The 20314-nt window shown below is 31.5% G+C and overlaps 1 protein-coding gene across 1 annotated transcript; it reads left to right on the forward strand.

Moving 5' to 3' along the window:
* Nucleotides 1-12530: 12530 nt before the first annotated feature.
* LOC139705823 (zinc finger protein 84-like) lies at nucleotides 12531-13979 on the forward strand. The gene has a single exon (XM_071612726.1). The coding sequence runs from the start codon at nucleotides 12531-12533 to the stop codon at nucleotides 13977-13979; it is 1449 nt and encodes a 482-aa protein (XP_071468827.1).
* Nucleotides 13980-20314: the final 6335 nt, after the last annotated feature.

Consider the following 20314-nt stretch of genomic DNA (forward strand, 5'->3'; position numbering starts at 1 on the left):
TGAGGAGTGGGATAGCTGGGTCAATTTTGGTTCCTTTCCAAGTTCTCTAAGGAATCTCCTTATTCTTTTCCAGATTGGTGTCACCAATTTAGAGTCATACCAACAGTGTAACAGTGGGCCTTTTTCCCCCACATCCTCACCAACATATATTTTTGCTTGTATTTTTAATAACTGCCATTCTGATTGGAGTAAGATTAAATTTTAGAGTAGTTTTGATTTGCAATTCTTTAATTGCTAGACATGTTGAACATTTTTTATTGATTGATTGATTGTTTATCTTCTAAGAAGTGTGTCTCTTATTTATTGAATGGGAAATTTGTTTTTTGGCATTAAGTTTTTTTAAGTTCTTTATTTATCCTGAAAATTAGGGGTTCTATCTGATGTGCATGTGGTAGAAATTTACTCCCATTCTCTGGTATGACTTTTCTTCTCACTGATTTGTTTCTTTTGCTGAGAAGAATCTTTTCAGTTTGAATTCATCCCATTTAGTGACACTTGTTTCTATTTATTGTGCTTTAGTAGTATTCCTAAAGAAGCAAAATTTCAAATCCCCTACCTGGGATTACAGGTGTATGACATCATGCATAGCAAAACAATTCATCTTGATTTCACGTCCACTTTCTTAAGGGGCTTTCATCCTAGGAATTAAAAGAAAATGTTATAGACAGTCCATTGGGTCTAAGGACATGCCATAAAATAAGGAATAAACCATTAATAAATTTAAATAATAGACTCAAATCTTTGGATCTGGGGAAAACACACACACACACACACATACACACACACACAATCACACACACAATCACACACCATACACTTTCTGGTTAAATCTCCCTGCCCTCACTCAGGGCAGTTTCTCTCTAGTTCTTTATATCTCAGGAGAAATATTGGTAAAAAAAAAAAAATGTATCTTTCACCTGAAGCATAAAAAGAAGTGATCATGTCCTTCATCTTCCTGAACTCAGGACAAGCATAACTCTCAAATATGGTTCTGTGAACTGAGATTTTCTGGAGTCTTGACATAGTTTTGAGGGTGCTGTTCCAAAAATACATATACTTTATTAGTAATATTTTAAATACATAATGGTAATTTTCACATAGTAGAAATTTTGGGTTATACTATAAAATTCAATTTTTACTATTTTTATATGAATTCTAAAAAAATAATTATCTTTCCACCTCATATAATTTTAATGTTTAATCTCTTTCCATACAAGAGAAGTTAACTGAAATTTTACAGGATTATCACTGTATTATTTCCATCCATAAATAATATATTTGCATATATAATCTACAAATTCAAAAGGACTCATATGCAAGTTTAAATGCAAATGCTTTTCTGGGTTGGCTGGATTTTACTTCTCCAAGGATACCTTGCCTTTAATTAGCTGCAGCCTCAAAAGAAAAAATAAATAAATGTACAGACAAGACCCTACAACCGTGACATCATTTATTTTTGGATTTGAGGTTATCTCCTGTGACTCAAAAAACTCACTAGGCCCAGATTGAGCATACGATGACATAAGTTGTGTCCAATCAGGAGCCCTTATATAAGCATTGTCCAATCCACACATATTCAGTAAAGAGAAGCAAGTTTTGACCATCTGGTTTGAAGCCTGCCAGTGTGGGTATCCATTTCTAGGCTTCCTCACTTATGTTCAGTGAACCTGATTTTTTTCTCCTGTATAGGTACTGTGTGATTTATAGAGAGGACACTTGGTTCATAAATGTACAGTAAATGATGAGTGTGCAGTGAAATCCTGAGACTGGATTTTGAGTCTGGTTGAAACTGGCTGCACTGATTATGGTGGGAACTGGCAATGGTTGGCTAGAATCCCTGGTGTAATCTTTGGTTTCTGCAGTCCTGTGTCTTCTTCTGAGAAAGGTAAGCCATGAATCTTCACTGGCCAGTCAAATGGAGAATATATTGACAAGTCCTATAGTATCCTATAGAATATCTTCAGCCCCTACCTTAAATTATATCTGAGAACATTTGTGGCAACATTTCCAAATCTTCTCAGATTGTGTTGTGAATTCTGGAGTGGGGAGATCATCACAATCACAACCCCATGTATTTTTTCCTCCAGGAGGGGGATGAGATACTCTATAGGTATCTCAGTTTTTCTTTACTCCTGAATTCATTCTCCTTCTTTTTGGAGATTGTGGTATTGTGGATTGAGCCAGAGGTACTGTACCACTTAGCTACATACCTGGTACTTTTTTTTTAATCTTCAGACAGTTGCTGAGTGTGATTTTAAATTTGTGTGCAAGTATTGTGAGTTGTATTTATATATAAAATTTTAGCTTACTGTTAAATGACAACTTCTCCCTTTCCCAATATTATCAGTTACTTTTTTGCAGTATTATCAGTTACTTTACCCATATTATATTTCAAATTAACATGTTATTTTCAATTGTTATACCAAAAACTGGATGAGACTTTTAAAACATTCTATTTTTCTCTCTGGTTGCAATGATACATGCATATTAATTCCAGAGAATCAAGTGGCTAAGTCAGAAAGATTGCAATTTCATGGTAAACATCAGGAACTTAAGTAGACCAATTAGACAATTACAAAAACCTTTCTCAAAATTTTAAAACATGGCTGGGTATGTAGCCCAGAATTAACATGCTCCTGTTTCAAATCCCCAGTACCATAGAAAAAAATCAACAGCAAAAATTTTGTTGTTGTTGTTTATGAGCATTTTACATGATTGAAAAGTAAAGAAGAATCTCTTGATCTTGGAAAAATCATGTGTTTCTGTTCTTTCTTTGTGTCTCCAAGAGCCGAAAACCTGTAAGAGTGTCTTTATGCTCAGATTTTCTTTTGTGAAATGTATATGAGAGCATTTTCATTCCCTTCTCTGGTATTTTCCTGGAACTGTGTTTCAGAACTTATGTAATATGAGGATCCCACACCTGGCAATTCTAATGCCTCTCATAAGTCCAGACCAGTACTTGGGGCTTGTTTTGTTCAAAAGCAGTATAAATGTAGATAGTTTAGTTTCTCAAGGAAGTAACTGAGAGAACTCTCAACTTCCATTTTTTTTAATGTCCACTAATTTTATAGTCTAGCACAGTGTTTCTTTCTTCCATACCCATATAATTGGAGTACTACTTACTATTCCACTTTTTGAGAGTAGCCATTCTAACAGCTGTGCTCATGCAGAAGATCTTATAGTTGGCTGGAGCACTAAAATTCTGATGCAAGGTTTTGAGATTCCAGGGTGCCTTATGCTCACTGGAAAAAAAAATTGATATATACTTATTTTAGAAATAAAAAGAGATCTGTGGTTGTAACCATTTTTCTTCACTAATATTTGAGATTTTACCCATTACAATGTTTGCACACCAATGTGAAACCACTCCTTTTTGATCTAGGGAGATTTGCACCTGCACAGTTACCAGTGCTTTCAATGCTCTGAGGTTTCACATATAGTCCATTGAATGGAAAATGTTAATATCGGGAAAAATTACTTACAGAAAGAATTGGTTAGTTCTGGTGTTATTAGTAAAGTGAGCTGGGTGAGAGAGCTCAGGAAGTGCTAAACTGACACTTTGGCTTTCAGTGGTGTTCTGTATTTCCCTGTTAAATTTTTGGTACTGTCTAGATAAAAGTTGAACTGTCAGCAACAGCTCTTTGAATTTTTAGAGAATGTTGGCAAATCCCTCTAAGGGATTAAGGGGTTCCCTTAAGATTTAACACCTCTTCCACTCTAGTCTAATGGAATAAAGCCCATGGATCTTTCATGGCCATAGAAAACCACTTATTTTCCCCCCTGGAGTTGATACTCATGCATATTTTATTCCTTCCTCTGTGTGTACAGATAAATTAGCATTTAAACTACAGGTAATTTAGAGTTAAATAATATATTTCAAACCCAAATCAATCCTCCTTGATTTATATTAACACTGTATTTGGGCATTTTGTTCCAGTAATTTTGCATATTGCTCAAATCAGGAAAATCTTCAAGTGTATTCTACTTATCTCTTGGTTGATATATATATATTTTTTTCAGTTTTCTAATGTGTGTGCCTCTAATTACAGTTTTAAGAAGGACTCAAAACAGGAGTAAATATTTATTTGGTGTATTCATAAATGGAGGGAGGCTTATATTCTGCTTTTATTTTTATTTTATTTTTTAAATTATCTCTCTTTATATCTGCGGTTTGGTGGATGCTTGTGTATAATTCCAGTGTCACACACATTCTGCACACAAGTCCCTACTTGTGATCTGTTCCTATGGTTCTAACATCTACATTGAGGTTGGATTGTAGCATTCACTAATATTAAATATTTTATTGATATGTTTTGATTCATATACTTATAATAATTATTTCTTCCTCTGTAACCATTCCCCTTGGTTTCAATGCTGGAGGAATATGGCTGTATTCTCATATGTACAGTTGTTGTAATTTTAGTCTCTGTTTCTTGTGTGGGTATATCATATATATTTGACAAAACAGTTTGTACAAATTGATAATAAAAGCTTAAATTATTATTTCCCACTTTTGTGAATGCATTCATTCCACATATTCATCAATACTATTTAATTTATCTATATGATGTGATTTTATTCAATGTTACCTAATTTCTAAAGATTTTGAGTTTTTATGATTATTGAACACTTAGATATATCCTTTTTAAAGTGTCTCTTCAAGAATTTATTCTGCTTTTGCAATCTGTTTTATATTTTGTTTCTTCTTATAAGTATTTGATTATATGAGGAAATTAGATATTTTTACCTTGTCACTTTTGCACCTTTAATGTAATAATTTGATGAATAGATTTTTTATATTAATATTTTGTAATTCATAAGTTTAAACATATTATATTGTACAATTTTGAAAACAAAAACTATTGTTTTTCTATTGTGATATTAGGGGTTCAACCAAAGTGTCCTATTGCTGAGCATATTCTCAATTGTGTTTTAAATTTTATTTCCAGATGAGGTTTGCTCAATTTCTTCAGTTGGCCTTAAATTTTCAACTTCATTTCTTAGACTCCAGAATAGAAGATATTTCAGGTGTGCACCACCATATGCACCCTATCTTTTGTATGAAAACTTTTGAGCTTGTACTTTCTTATATATTTCAGTATTATTTATTAATAACTTATATTCAGCATTTAATGTGTCAAAATATGTTATTATATATTATGAGTGAAGGCATAAAATAGCATTTTATTATCACACTGTTTTCCCAATATCCTAGCATCTTTCTTTGAAATGAATACCATTTTTTTCTCTTCCCTGCACTGTAATCTTCATTATGTATCACTGCCTAAATAACAAGAGACTTATGAAGAGTTTTGTTGTTGTTGTTTTCTGTAGTTCCACCATTTATTTTATTATGAAGTTTACTCTGATTGATTTAATTTCATAACATCAATCATGTGGCATCATGGTAGTTTGGTAAGCAGTAGACTTTATCTACAACAGTGGATATAGCAAATATCTTAGCCATGTACTAGTCTATACCATCCAGATTCTTGTCATTACACTCAGAGAACTGGAAAATTGCAGAAGATTCTTAGGAAATTTTTCCAGAGTGTATTTACATCAAGTGAGAAATTATTATATATGCATATATTTGCAATTATATACTGTATAATTGATATAATTTTTATTTGTTGAATGTTAAAATTTGCTAGTGCTTTTTAAATTGTATCTTTTTAAATTTTTGTATTTGTACTGAAGACTGAACTCAGGGGTGCTTAACCATAAAGCCACATCCTCAGTCCTTTTTTTATATTTTATTTAGAGACAGAGTCTTGCTGAGTTGCTAAGTGCTCACCAAGTTGCTCAATACTATATATCTATGTCTATGTCTATATCTATATCTATGTCTATATATCTATATATCTATATATATCTATATATATCTATATATATATGACAATATTATATATAATATTGTCTAACAATTTATGATCTTTTTTTTTTATCCTCCTCAGTCACTGGAACTACAATTGTCTATCACTAGACCTGGCTCATTTGCTTTTTAAAAGCACCAACATTGATATTGGTAACTCTCTCTGTGCTATGTTCATCTTTAATAGCTTCTAATTTTGCTCTTTTGCTTAAGATTTTCTTTACTTTTAGTTTATAAAATTTACTTTTCATTGGTATGGATGATTTGATAATAAATTCTAGTCATTTTATGGCTTAAAAATTTTTTTCTGTATGTTTTATTTCAACCTCAGGTTTAGATGAATTCCATTTTTTTTTAGCTGTGTGGAGGTCTAAGTGAAACATAATAACCTGTATGGATATTGTTAAATAAATGGAACCACAATTTTGCCCAGTTTTTTGACTGTACAGTATATACCCAAAGAACATAAAATCAGCATACTACATTGACACAGCCACATTAATATTTATAGCAGCACAATTCAAAATAGCTAAGCTATAAAGCCAACCATTCAATGATAAATGGGTCCATTCAGTGATGACAGGATAAAAAATTGTTGCTTTATCCTATATACACAATAAACTATGAATCAGCCATAAAGAAGAATGACTTTATGACATTTGTCAGCAAATGGATGAATCTGGAGATTTTATGCTAAGTAAAACAAACCATTTCTTTAAAACCAAAGATTGAAAGTTTTTGCTGATATGTAAAATCTAAAGCTCATAAAGCGGAAAAGGGTAAGAAAAAAATCAGTAGATTGCACAATGGTAAACAATAAATAAACAAATAAAGGAAGGGGATGGAAAATTTAAAGATATATATATATATCCTACCATGATAGCCACCAACAAGAACAGGATTTTAATTAGGATAAGATATATCCCATGCTTGTATAATGCCATAAAAAATTGATTTTACTATCAGGTAGAATTAGAAAGAACCAATAAAATAAAAAACAAATTATATTTGTTTGAAAAGCTATATGTACTATTATAAACATCATACAATATATACATCAATCAAAGTTTTTATATATATGTATATATTATTTTGTATGTTATAAATTGTTAAAATTATAAAAAAGGAAAATCCAAACAGGATTGTTTTTGCTATTTTTTATATTAATAACATACATAAGTACCATAAAATGTTTGAACTTAAATTCACTGTTAAATATTTTCATTAAGTGGACTGTCTACCTTGTTAAATTTCAAAATTCCTCTTATACTATTGGTATTGGAATTACTAGAGATCTCACTAAATATTCAGAAGAGCCAGCTCCATCAGAGAAATTACAAATAAGATTCTACACTTTCGTAAATCTCTGATTAGTGGTTGTACAATTAAAATTTGAGGATTCCCTTTTTAATTAACATAATTTTCTCATCTGAACAATATGTATAATTTAGATCATAATATAAAAAATTAAAAAATATATATTTTTGTAGTAATTCCTGAGTTTTATATTGTGTTTCATAAATGCGGAGTATATATATTTTTTTGAACTTAAATCACTTTATCTGCAGAAGTAGATAATAGTATCATTGTGTTCCAAAACCACCAACATGATAGTCCACTAACTCTCATTTCAACTTCAATTACCTTACAGACTGTGCGAATGTTCATGTGGTCAATGTGTTATTTATTTACCTATTCTTATTTCAGGTACTGTTAACATTCAGGGATATAGCCATTGATTTTACTGAAGAGGAGTGGGAATGCCTTCAGCCTGCTCAGAAAAACTTATATAAAGATGTAATGTTAGAGAACTATAGAAACTTTGCCTTCCTTGGTAAGTTTAATTTCCCTTTAAAATTTTTAATTAATAATTATTATTTAATTTACTTCTGTTGTATCTTCTGGGAACTTCTCAATAAGAATGAGTTTCAGATTTGTGTTTCAAAGAAAAAGGGCATTTTTAGAATAGATATTTTACTCTTTAATATATATTATTTTGCACTTTAATCTTTCTCTTTCTCAGTGTGTTATACATCCTTCACTTTAGATAATTAGTACCTAGTATAATTTAGTGATGTAAACTATTGTAGCCTACACATAGCAGGGGAAAGAGTTGAGACGTTCAAATGGAGAAAAGAAAACTGAAAAATGTTGGCAGAGTAGTTATTAAGCAGAAAAAATTTTCAGAAGCTTAGCTTTATTTCTTTTGATTTTAGTCATTGAACACATACTGCCCTACATTTATTACATTCTCAAATTCTTTGTAGTCTTCTGTTTTCTTCTTTACTGATGTCCCAGTTCATTCAATTTAACCATCAAAACTTACACTTTGTTGTGAGGGCCAGCATGATCTGTTACAAATCTTGTGAGGAAACCTGTAAAGAAGCTAACAGAAGAGAGAGACACATTCACAGTGAAAAGGAAAAAAGAAAAAAAAAAAAAACCTGGCCACTCCTCTTCACGGCTGCACATAGTATACCCCAAAATTACATAGCTTCTGTTACCATGACTATATTCTAACCTAGTGTTATTTTAACCCCAAGTGCTAGCTAACCAAGATAAGGTACAGTTACTACAAACATAGAGCCCCTTCTCCCTAAGGACATTACCAGAGAAACTAGATAGTGCACCTGTAGAATTGTCTTAATAGCTTCAGGGAGAAACTGCTAGCATTACTAATTGTGGAACTCAGGGTGCCAGTTATCATCACCCCCGCACTTTCCTGTCTATTTCCAAGGTCAGAATACCTACCCTCCTTTTTAAAGGCCTTTTGAATAAATAATATTTCTTATCTTCTTAATGCTGGTGGGTGCAAAAAATAAGGCAGCTATAGACAACAGCAAGTGCCAACATCAGTAAACATCCACCTATGAATATTTTTTGACCCAGATGAAATTGAATAAACATGAAATTATCCAATCCAACAAGTCTAAACATCAATCATCTTGTTGGACCTTATTAATGATAGCTTTAAGGTAATTTAACTCTTTTCAAATAAAATTACTATTATCACTTAAATTGAAGGAACACATGTTATTAAATTTTGGATATCCATTATGATGTAACAATAACAGACAATCAATTGCAGCATGAATGTCAAGTATGGCTTGACAAGGTTGTTTTTGTTCTTCATTAAGCATATATTAACGGCCATGGAGGCATGGCTAATACTTTTTATGATAGCATAGGTGAGTTTCATAGTAGTTTTGTAAGCCCATAGAGCTAGTCCAGGGAAACCCTCTAAGGAGAATGCAAAACATCAAATTTTGCCTTAGAGAGAAGGTTCACTGAATTATCACAGTTTTTATCAAGAGGAATAGCTCTTTTATAAACAAAGTGCACAGGATGATGACCTATTAAATACTATGATAAGGACACAGTTATTCTGCTAAGACAACAAAGAATACCATGAGACATTTTTGCAGGTATATAACAATTTCATTCAAGTGAGTCAAGATATTGTACTGGGTTGTAGAAGTCCAGGATCTGACAGTAGGGAATTTCCCATAGCTGGTGTACAAAAACAGAGCAACATTGTTATTAAGACCAAAACATTTACAGAGTTTTGTGTGAGTTTAGCAATCAAAGCAGTAACTAAGTTATCCAGAGTACATTCTAACCTATTTGAGCCAACATCTTTTGAGCTGAGGCTCTTAATGGTTTTATATCCCCCCAAGTAACTGGAATTAATTATAGTATTGTGGGTTCCTCTTTTAATGTTTCTCCTCTTTTGAGGAGTATGATTATTCTCTTCTTTGAAGGGACTCTTCTCTTCCAGGGTTAAATGAAACTTATGAATCAGCTTGTGAAGTCCTTGATGTACATTTATAATTGCTATATTTCAAACATCAAGCTAGAGTCCAAACAGGACATGTTGGCATAAGTGTAGCAGTCCATGCTTTTCCCCAGGTGATCAAAGGCATAGGATCTTGTCATTCTGGTCAGGTGGAATCATATATTGCATACTTTTTTTGGTAATGACTTTTTGAGAATAGAATGTCTATCCAATGCAGATGACCAATTTTGAGTATTAACTTTATGTTGTATATTGAGCACATTAACAGTAAATAAAACAATATTTAATGCATATTAAAATGAGGGAGGCTAGATCTTTGTTTGTTTGTCTCAGTATTAAAATGTAAGTATTAGGATACAATTTGCTCACTCAAAAAAGCTTGTCCCAAAGAATTATGAGAAATTTCATCATTTAAAACTATATCTCATTGATTAAAAATTGTGCAAAAGGATGAGATGTAAAGGCAGGGGGATTACCCATCTTTAAACAAATAGGGCTTCTAGGAGCATATCATGCTTGGTTTCTCTCCATGCTCTCTGCTGGAACTGACTTGGCAGTTTTTTTTTTTAAGATTCAATTCTATTAGTCAATTTTTTCTTTTGTTTTGTGACTTGCAATAATGAATAGCTTATTATACTTCTACTTTGTAAGTTGTTTTCTAAATTTCTTATTTTTTTCTATTTTGCTTAATGATTTAATTTCTGGATCATGCTTGGATTCTTTTCACACTTCTCTCTCATATATATATATATATATATATATATATATATATATATATATATATATATCTTCCCTTTATATATCCTACAGGCTTTTAATTTTTACAGTATTTCACAAGTTGCTTAGACTTGTCTTAACTTGGTCCTGTTTGATAAGCCTCTCCCATATTGGTAGAATTTCAGCTTTTCACACTAGGAATCCCCCTGTCATTTATTCTTAAGGAATTATTCACATACACAATTTGTGCATAATTATATTAATACTTTTTGTCTCAATTTTACTCTCTTAACTTTCTTTAAATAGTTATTTAGAGTTCTTTGAGTAATTCACAACTGTCAGTATCCTAATATTCAGTTCTTAATGTTTTCTTTTTCTTCTTTTGTTACTTGGATTAAGCCATGCTTCTCTTTCTTTATATTTGCTGTACTATTTTTTATTTGTTCATTAAAGGAGCCAACAGTAGATTTTATAGTCCATTTTGGGGAAAAAAAGTATAAAAACATTTAAATAAATAAAAATACACAAGAACAGTGCTGTATCCTTGTAATATGTGCTAATTGAGAGGCCATGCAAAAGTACTTCATGTTTGAGGGAAGTCGCAGAAATTTAGAAGCAGCATGACTCAAACAATTTAAAAAAACTTGTGTTGTAGTTCAGTGATATAGAATTTTGGGGGTTAATCTCAAGCACCACACATGAAAAATTAAAAGTTGGATGACCTAAAATTCAGAAATGCCAGTACTAAATATGTATCTATGAACAATTAAATTAGCGAATTGAAGTGATACCTCTGCTTTTGTGATTAGTGCAAACATTGTTCTCAGTATTAAAGCTAGGGACTCAGTGTGTGCCCATCAATTATCAAATGAGTAAAAATATTGCACTTATATACTATTATTATTTAGTTATGAAAATATTTTTTTCTCATAAAGTGTTTTAAGAAATACATGCAGGACTTTGCATTAAGTGAAATGTGGCAGGCAGGGATTAAGTTGCAGGAACATTTGATTCACATGTGGAAGTGAAAATTTAAGTGAGTAAAATTGTGCTCACCAGGTACTGGGCTTTTTGTATGGTTGATATTATAGTCAAAGTCTCCATATTTTTATTTTATTGAGCATAAGAGGGTCAAGAGTTTTGTTTTATCAAATGGTGAGTGTATTATGTTCTTCAGTAATACTACTAGTAGAAGGAATGCAATACCTTGTAAGAACAAAACTGGTATTTATATTAAATAATGATTTTGTTAATCCATTCTGTTTAGTCATTTTACCTTTTATATATAGTATGAAATACCATGATATATTTAGTAAATAAACAAAGTAGTATTTGTCAGTGAAAGAAATTATCATATCACATGAGTTTAAAAATATGAAAATCAATTTATTATAGTTGATTGTCAAGTGTTGACTTCAGCCAAGTATTATGGCATAGGCTATGCAAGGTTTTTATAGTCAAAGTCTCCATATTTTTATTTTATTTTGTTGACTTTATGCAAGTATTATGGCAAAGGGTTATGCAAGGTTTTATAGTCTTTTAAAATGTTTTTATGGAAAATTTTATAGACATATATGTGTATATTTCTTAGTAAATTTTTTGTTCATATTTCTTGTTAAGAGTCCATAGCCTCTTTAGTCTTGTTGACTATTTGTGGTATTATCACTCAAATTCTACCAGTTATTTTCACATCTCTATGTCATGGTAGACAAAAACCAGTTTTTGGACACTCTTTGAAAAAGACACAAATGTTTGTATATGTTTTACATTTCTCTTACTCTACTGAGAGTAAAGGTAGCTGGTAGATATTTTCTAAATATGTAATTCTATATTATGGAGGACAAAAGGCTGTGGATGATAAAAGTAAAATACTTTCCTTCTCTTTATTATAATACTCTTCTTAATAATGTACTCCTCTTGGATACTGTGGTCTCTAAAACAATTTGGGTAATATTCTCAATGTAATTGTGTCTGTACATTTTTAATGAACTGATATATTTTTGAATTTATGATGTCTTTGAACATACTAATCTGCTACACTCCTGATGTACTTATTTTAACTTAATTTCATGTTATGTATGCAAAGTATATTTATCCTACTCTAATAGGTATTGTTATGTTTAACTTTTGTTTATTTCAGCCATGACTCCTCAAGATACTCAAGAATATTCAACAGAAAAGGGCATAAAACATATATTTCACAATGTGATAAGTGGAAAATATAGAAGTTGTAATCTTGACTGTTTACAACAAGAGAAAATATGGAAAACTACAAGTGAGAGTGAACACCAGAAATCATATAAAAATTCAGACCTTGTTCACAATCAGAGAATTTATACTGGAGAGAACCCCTACAAATATAAACAATGTGGCAAAGCTTTTAGTAAAAAAATAGGTCTTATTTACCACAGAAGAACCCACATTAGAGAGAAGCCCTACAAATGTAAAGAGTGTGGAAAAGCTTTCAGTCAAAAAGTAGGCCTTACTTGCCACAGGAGAATTCACACTGGAGAAAAGCCCTACAAATGTAAAGAATGTGGCAAAGCTTTCAGTCAAAAATCAAACCTTAGTGACCACAGCAGAACTCACACTGGAGAGAAGCCGTACAAATGTAAAGAATGTGGCAAAGCTTTCAGTCAAAAATCACACCTTATTCGCCACAGCAGAACACACACTGGAGAGAAGCCCTACGAATGTAAAGAATGTGGCAAAGCTTTTAGTCAAAAACCAGACCTTTTAAGGCACAGCAGAACTCACACTGGAGAGAAGCCCTACAAATGTAAAGAATGTGGCAAAGCTTTCAGTAAAAAAACAAACCTTATTGGCCACAGGAGAACTCACACTGGAGAGAAGCCATACAAATGTGAAGAATGTGGCAAAGCTTTTAGTCAAAAACCAGACCTTTTTACGCACAGGAGAACTCACACTGGAGAAAAGCCCTACAAATGTAAAGAATGTGGCAAAGCTTTCAGTAAAATATCACACCTTATTCGCCACAGGAGAACTCACACTGGAGAGAAGCCCTACAAATGTAAAGAATGTGGCAAAGCTTTCAGTACAAAAACACACCTTATTAGCCACAGAAGAACTCACACTGGAGAGAAGCCCTACAAATGTAAAGAATGTGGAAAAGCTTTCAGTCAAAAAGTAGGCCTTACTTGCCACAGAAGAACTCACACTGGAGAGAAGCCCTACAAATGTAAAGAATGTGGAAAATCTTACCGTGAAAAATCGCACCTTATTGGCCACAGGAGAACTCACACAGGAGAAAAGCCCTACAAATGTAAAGAATGTGGCAAAGCTTTCAGTCAAAAGTCAAACCTTATTGCCCACAGGAGAACTCACACTGGAGAGAAGCCCTACAAATGTAAAGAATGTGGCAAAGCTTTTAGTCGAAAATCACACCTTATTCGCCACAGCAGAATACACACTGGAGAGAAGCTCTACAAATGTAAAGAATGTGGCAAAGCTTTTAGTCAAAAACCAGAACTTTTTAGGCACAGCAGAACTCACACTGGAGAGAAGCCCTACAAATGTAATGAATGTGGAAAAGCTTACAGTCAGAAATCACACCTTATTTGCCACAGGTGAACTCACACTGGAATGAAGCCTAACAAATGCAAAGTATGTAACAAAGTTTTTACTCAAATATCAACCCTTATTTGCCACAACAGAATTCACACTGGAGAATAGCCCTAAAAATGTGAATAAGTGGCAAAACTTTTAATAAAAAATAAAACTTTATTCACCACAGCAGAAGACACCTGGTGAATGTGAAATGTAAATAAAGTGATAATACTTTTAAAGAAAAACTAAACCTCATTAACAACAGGATTTATACAGAAAAGAACCCCTACAAATGAAAACAATGTAGCAAAACTTTTAATAAGAAATCAATTCTTTTTCATCACTAAGCTATTTATTCTGGGAAGAAGACATAAATGTAGAGAATGTAGAGACATTTTAAATTATATATCATATATTATTAGACATCAGAGAAAACACACTGGAGAGAAGCTTTACAACTGAGACCATCGTACCATTCCTCTAAGAAAGATTCAACATTTAATCTTCACCACAATAACCATAGAAGAGACAAAGTTTTGAAATGTGAAAATTGACAATGTGACAATGCCTCCAAAATTTATTCACCAATACTCAGCACCTGTGGATACATACTGGTTAGAGAGAATACAAATGGAAAAAACAAAACAAAACAAAACAAAACATTTCATAACTGCATGTTTCTTAAACAGTACTGATTTTTGGAGGATTCATTGTGCCCAGAAACCCTATAAAGTTAAATAATATTATGAAAACTTTCATTGAACATCTGAAAACTCATACCAGTAGTGAACATTGAACAGATTTTGTCCAAAATGTATGCCTTATATAAAAATGTATCATTTATAATAAACACTTTGACAAATGTGAGAGTATAGTAAAGTCATTATCTATACATTACACCTTGATGTATATGAGGATCAGTAAAAGATATTATTCATTTAAATATAGAAAATAAGTAGTTGTCTTTAACATTTGCTTAAATTTTTTAAGCATTATCAAGTTATTTGGTAGAAATATCAGTCATAAATTTCATACATGCATAGTACAGAAACCTCATCTTTGAAAGCATATAATTTTTGTTTTCTAAATCAAAAATTACTATTTTCATTTTTGACTACTGGAGAAAAGAATTATATGAAATCTATTTTTTGATGTTTAACAATAAATTGTAACATTTTAAACTGTATTTCAGTTTATTTAAACTGTATTTCAGTTTATATTTAGGGATTTTTAAACACTGAGCCACATTCCTAAGCCCTCTCCCCACTTTTTTAAATTTTGAGACTGTCTTGCTAAGTTTCTTGAAACCACACTAAGTTGCTGAGGCTGAACTTAAACTTCTGAAACTACTCAGTTTCCCAATTTTCTTGGATTACAAGCATGAACCATCCTTCCCAATTTATAGTGCATTTTTTTTTTTTACCTATATGACTTGGGTGAATATGAGGCTTAAAATGCAGCTACATGAGTTTGAGTCCTTTCACTGGTAAAAAAATACTATAATTTGTACTCTAATAGAAGACTCAAAATGGTGCTAGACAAACCTATTTTTTCAATCTACCTCTTTATTCATGGTATTCTAATTATTTTGATCTTGTCAGTTCTGACCGTTTCTGATTAATGGGTATCATCAAGATGGAGCCATGTATTCAAATTCCCTCTATGATCAATAGCAATTCTTCCCATTAAAAATCAAAAATATTTTCATAGAGTCTTTGCTATATTTTAAGGAGCCACTCTTGCTTTTGTTTAGTAAAACAGAATCAATTCCACATTGTTGAGTCCCAAATTAATAGCAATATATTAACCTAAGCACCATGAGGAATATAAGAAATACAAGATATCACCTTTGAAATATAAAAAAAAAATAAGAATAATAAATGCTAAGCCATTACCATCTAAACTATACCAGGGCTTTTAAAATATATTCTTAGATGTTCTACTCACTCTCATAGTAAGAGGCCTTAGACTCAAAGTCATTTTTTTTTTTTTTTGGTTTTAGTCTGTTTTATAATGCTATAGAAAAATACCAGAACCAGGCCAATGTATAAAAAGAGATATAAATGCATGAAAATATTTTCTGAGGGGCTGGGGTTTTGGCTCAGTGGTAGAGTGCTCACCTAGCACATGCAAGGATCTGAGTTCAATCCTCAGCACCACATAAAAATAAATAAATAAATAAAATAAAGGTATTCTGTCCAACTACAACAAATAAATAAATAAATAAATAAATAAATAAATAAATATTTTTTTTAGTACATACTTCTGAAGATTTAAGTGCATTGTACCAGAATCTTCTCAGCTCTTGTGGCAGCCCCTTCACCTGCATTACACATGAGATGGCATTATGGTCAGGGCTCATTTGAGAGGTAGAGAGAACATAAGGAGACAGAAAGAGAAATTCAGTAAGAAGACTTGCTCTTTTTGTAACAATCTGCTTTAATAGGAACTATCTTGTATCCCATGAAAATTTCATTAACTCTTTCCAAGGGCATCTCCCCCAATGATCTAAACAGAATCTACTAGATCTCAATTCTTACACATTCTACTATTTTCCAACTCTCTCCCTTTGGAAACTAAGTTCCTAACACATGAGTATTTGAGGGACATACTCAATTAATAATGAAAGTAATATGAGAAAGAAAATGGTAAAAATGAGACATAGAATGTCATCTCTTAGTATTTATAAAGATTCTAGATACTACAATAAAATGCTTTAGAATATAGAAATTATTTTAGGTGGAGATTTTATTTTAAAGACAATAGGGAATTCAATTAAACTACTTCTTGAAGAATGAATAAATTTGAATGTGACAAGACTAATGGGCTAGGTATATTAAAAGAAAGGGAAAGCCTGTGCAAAAACTCAATGGATGTATAGTAAACCATGCCTAGGTATATAAAGAAAATGGTGAGCTTTCTGAATATGCTATATCAAGCCAAATGTGGACTGGCTAAAACGGGGTGGCCCTCAAAACCAGAGCAAATATTCATAAGAAAGATGCAGTGGACATCAGTCTCAAGAGCTTCCTATTAAAATATCTGCTTCCAAAGACTACATTATTCTTAGTAATTCTTGGGAGTATTATCTTTCTTTCAATTTCAATTTTTAGCTTTCTATATAGTTGCTGCACCATCCCTTGACCAGATCAATATTTTCTTGAACATTTTCATATATTAATCTATACACTATCTCACATATGTTTATTTCTAGATTGTCATGGATCCCTCCTAGTGAATTCTGAGATGTGTGAGAGGTTTAACAAGTATAGAAATTTGCTTATAAAAAATAAGCCATGTTGTAGGTGGGAAGTAAAAGGAGAAAAGATGCAAAAGTCCTCATCTAAACTTGTATATGCTGATACTACACAAGGTTATTTCAATGATGTCTGGTTTGCGGCAGGGAAGCAATTTTTCTTATACACTATGACACAAAGTTCATCAAATATGGTTGTTATAGACTTTGAGAACACCCAAATTTATCTTAGTAATTTCTACATTGAAAAACTACTGTTACCTTTAAGCAAAACTATTCATTGCAATAAATCTGAAATAGTTCTTTAATATTGCAGAACAGAAAATTGGTGGCATTATTCACTGAATGCCAATATTTTCTAATAACACCTATAGGGGTACTTAACAAAATGCATAGATAATTAAAGAGTGAAATGACACCCAGAAACAACTAATTATAGTAAAAATTATTATTACCTTATTTCAAATACTAGTGCACACTTTTGCTTTTTTTCCCAAAAGTTAATTTTTTTAACCTTTTGGTATGATATTTCACTTCATTTATATAACTTGATAAATAGTATGTTTTTTTTTTCATATGCACTCTCTGATGCATCCCAAATATATTTGCATATCCCAAGACCTTAGCAGATTTCTAAACACATTATTCATTAGAGAAACAGTAGTCACTTCTGAAATCTATATTGCCCTTTTCAAATGAGGTCTTGCATTTTTTTTTCAAATATCTGAAATAATTAGGATGAACTTTATTCTCATTAGCATATAGTAAATGCTTGATAAATATTTGTGAAAAGGATGAAGAAATAATAAGAGCATTCATATAATCTGTACAATATGGTATGTGGTATTTCATGTTTTTAGCTACAACTTATGGAATATTATAACAATCTTACTATGTGGGTAAGATATGGGTATGATGAACCAATAATAAATAAAAATTGCATGCTGCATTGTTAATAATTCACCAAACAATTTTTTTCAAAAACAGACATGCTGATGTGTTGTATTTATCAACTATGATATTATGAATGAATGAAGTTAAGTAAATGAATAATTGGAACTACATACTTGCTTAGGGTGCCTATAATTCATTGTTAAAAACCCTTAGCTATATAAGATTTTAATACTGTATCTCACATTGTGACTTAATGGAATTTTGATAAAATGTGCATTAATAATGCTGAAGTCTTTCATTGAATCTTATATCAATTTATGAAATAAACATGCTCTAAGTGATTTCCTCAATTCTAAGTGTCTTATGTTTTAAGAAACTGTATGGACCATTCAAATTAAAGTTAACATACTAATATCAAGAGCAGAAGCACCACAGGAAAAATCAAAACAAAGAATTGGGAGATTCCAACATTATATATGTAATTTTCTCAACATTTTTTTCAATGTACCTAACCCACTATTGATACCAAAATTAATGAGCAACCTCTTCTCATGCTGAGTGTGCATGATGCTATTATATAAAATGAAAACAATTGCATGTGTTTCAGAGATACATCTTACAACAGTATCTCACTGTGTTTGACCGCAGCAAATACCTTCTCAGTGTTCAAATGGGTAAAAATAAAAAAATTAAAAAAATTCAAGTAAAATCCATGTTAAACAATAACAACAATTTTTTCATAAGGAAACTGTCAATGTTTTTTTTTTTGAAACAACATGACAATAAACTGTGCCCTATCACATAAAGGAAAGCAACAATTCTTCATTTTATTCTTTGAATATGCCAAGTATTCTTTGGCAAAATGCCACATATATTGTTTTAATTTTACAGGTGTGAATTATATCTGATTTTCTTTAAATTGCTACTTATTTAATATAAATTTGTTGAGAAATTATTTCTGCATTTGCTGATTAGTGAAATATAGTGAGAAATGGAAGTCATTTGAAGCTCTATGAATTGCAATCTCAGAATGGTAGAAGGAAGCTGTATATAATCATGAGAAACATATTGAGTACTATTAATTTGTTCCAGATATTTATTTCCCTTATTATCCACTTTTCACATAAACTAGTTCTTTGAAATTGAGCTGACTACTAAATATCATAGGAAAAGCCATCAGAGCAATCAGAATAAGAAATTTAAAAGGGAAACAATCAAATCATATACATCTGGTTGAAACAACTAACCAACTGTTGGATCTTAGCTTTTGACTTTGCTAAATCCCCTCCTTTTTTTTTTTTTTTTTTATGATGACTAAGAGGAAGGTACTTCTAGTAAGAGCATGACCAGAACAATTTAAGGCAATTTTTTTTTTTGAAACATATATAAAATTGACTTGCTAACTCAGAATAAAATCAATTGAGTATATCTTTTTATGGTAAAAAAAAATGTATAACTACACAACGTGAAGATTGGCCTTTTGAAAAAAAAAGAATGTGATGGTGAAAACCAATTTGGAAAGTTAGTATTGAATATTTTATATCAAAGAAAAAGCAGAAATATTTTAAATACTTTTGATTATTAGATTCGTGTAAAAAAAAATAAAAGGTAGTGTCCAGGCTTGATGTGGTGGTACATACCTGTAATCTCAAAAATCATAGAATCTGAGGCCGAAGGATCACAACTTCAAGGCCAGGCTTGGTAACTGAGACCAGGTCTCAAAATAAAATATTGAAGAATTGTGAATATATATGAGTAATAAAGCATCCCTGGGTTCAAACCCCAGGACTATACAAAAACCATAGTTTCCAAAATGTACACCCAAATCAGCAGCCTCCACTCTATCTGCAACTATGTAAAGTTCTAAATGGCAACTAAATTTAGCCATACCTACTATTAGTTGTCTGATATTGACCATAATTTTGAAATATATACATAGAAGACCCTTCACAAAGTATTAGGGGTTCCCATTATTTTTTCGAATGGCAATGAGAGAGGGAAGAAAACCAATTTGGCTTATGTGGCCACTTCTTTTTCTTAAGGCCAATGAATCAAATATAAAAAGGCTTTAGTGTTTAATTGATTATCATTTACATAATCATTGTTCTGTGATTTCCTGCTTAATATACATTGGACACTTTATTATTTCTGAGTATCAGCATCTGTACAGACCACTACACCCCAGTCTATTATTTAATACTTACAAGTC

The sequence above is a fragment of the Marmota flaviventris genome, chromosome 5, assembly GCF_047511675.1.
Source record: "Marmota flaviventris isolate mMarFla1 chromosome 5, mMarFla1.hap1, whole genome shotgun sequence".
Lineage (NCBI taxonomy): Eukaryota > Metazoa > Chordata > Mammalia > Rodentia > Sciuridae > Marmota > Marmota flaviventris.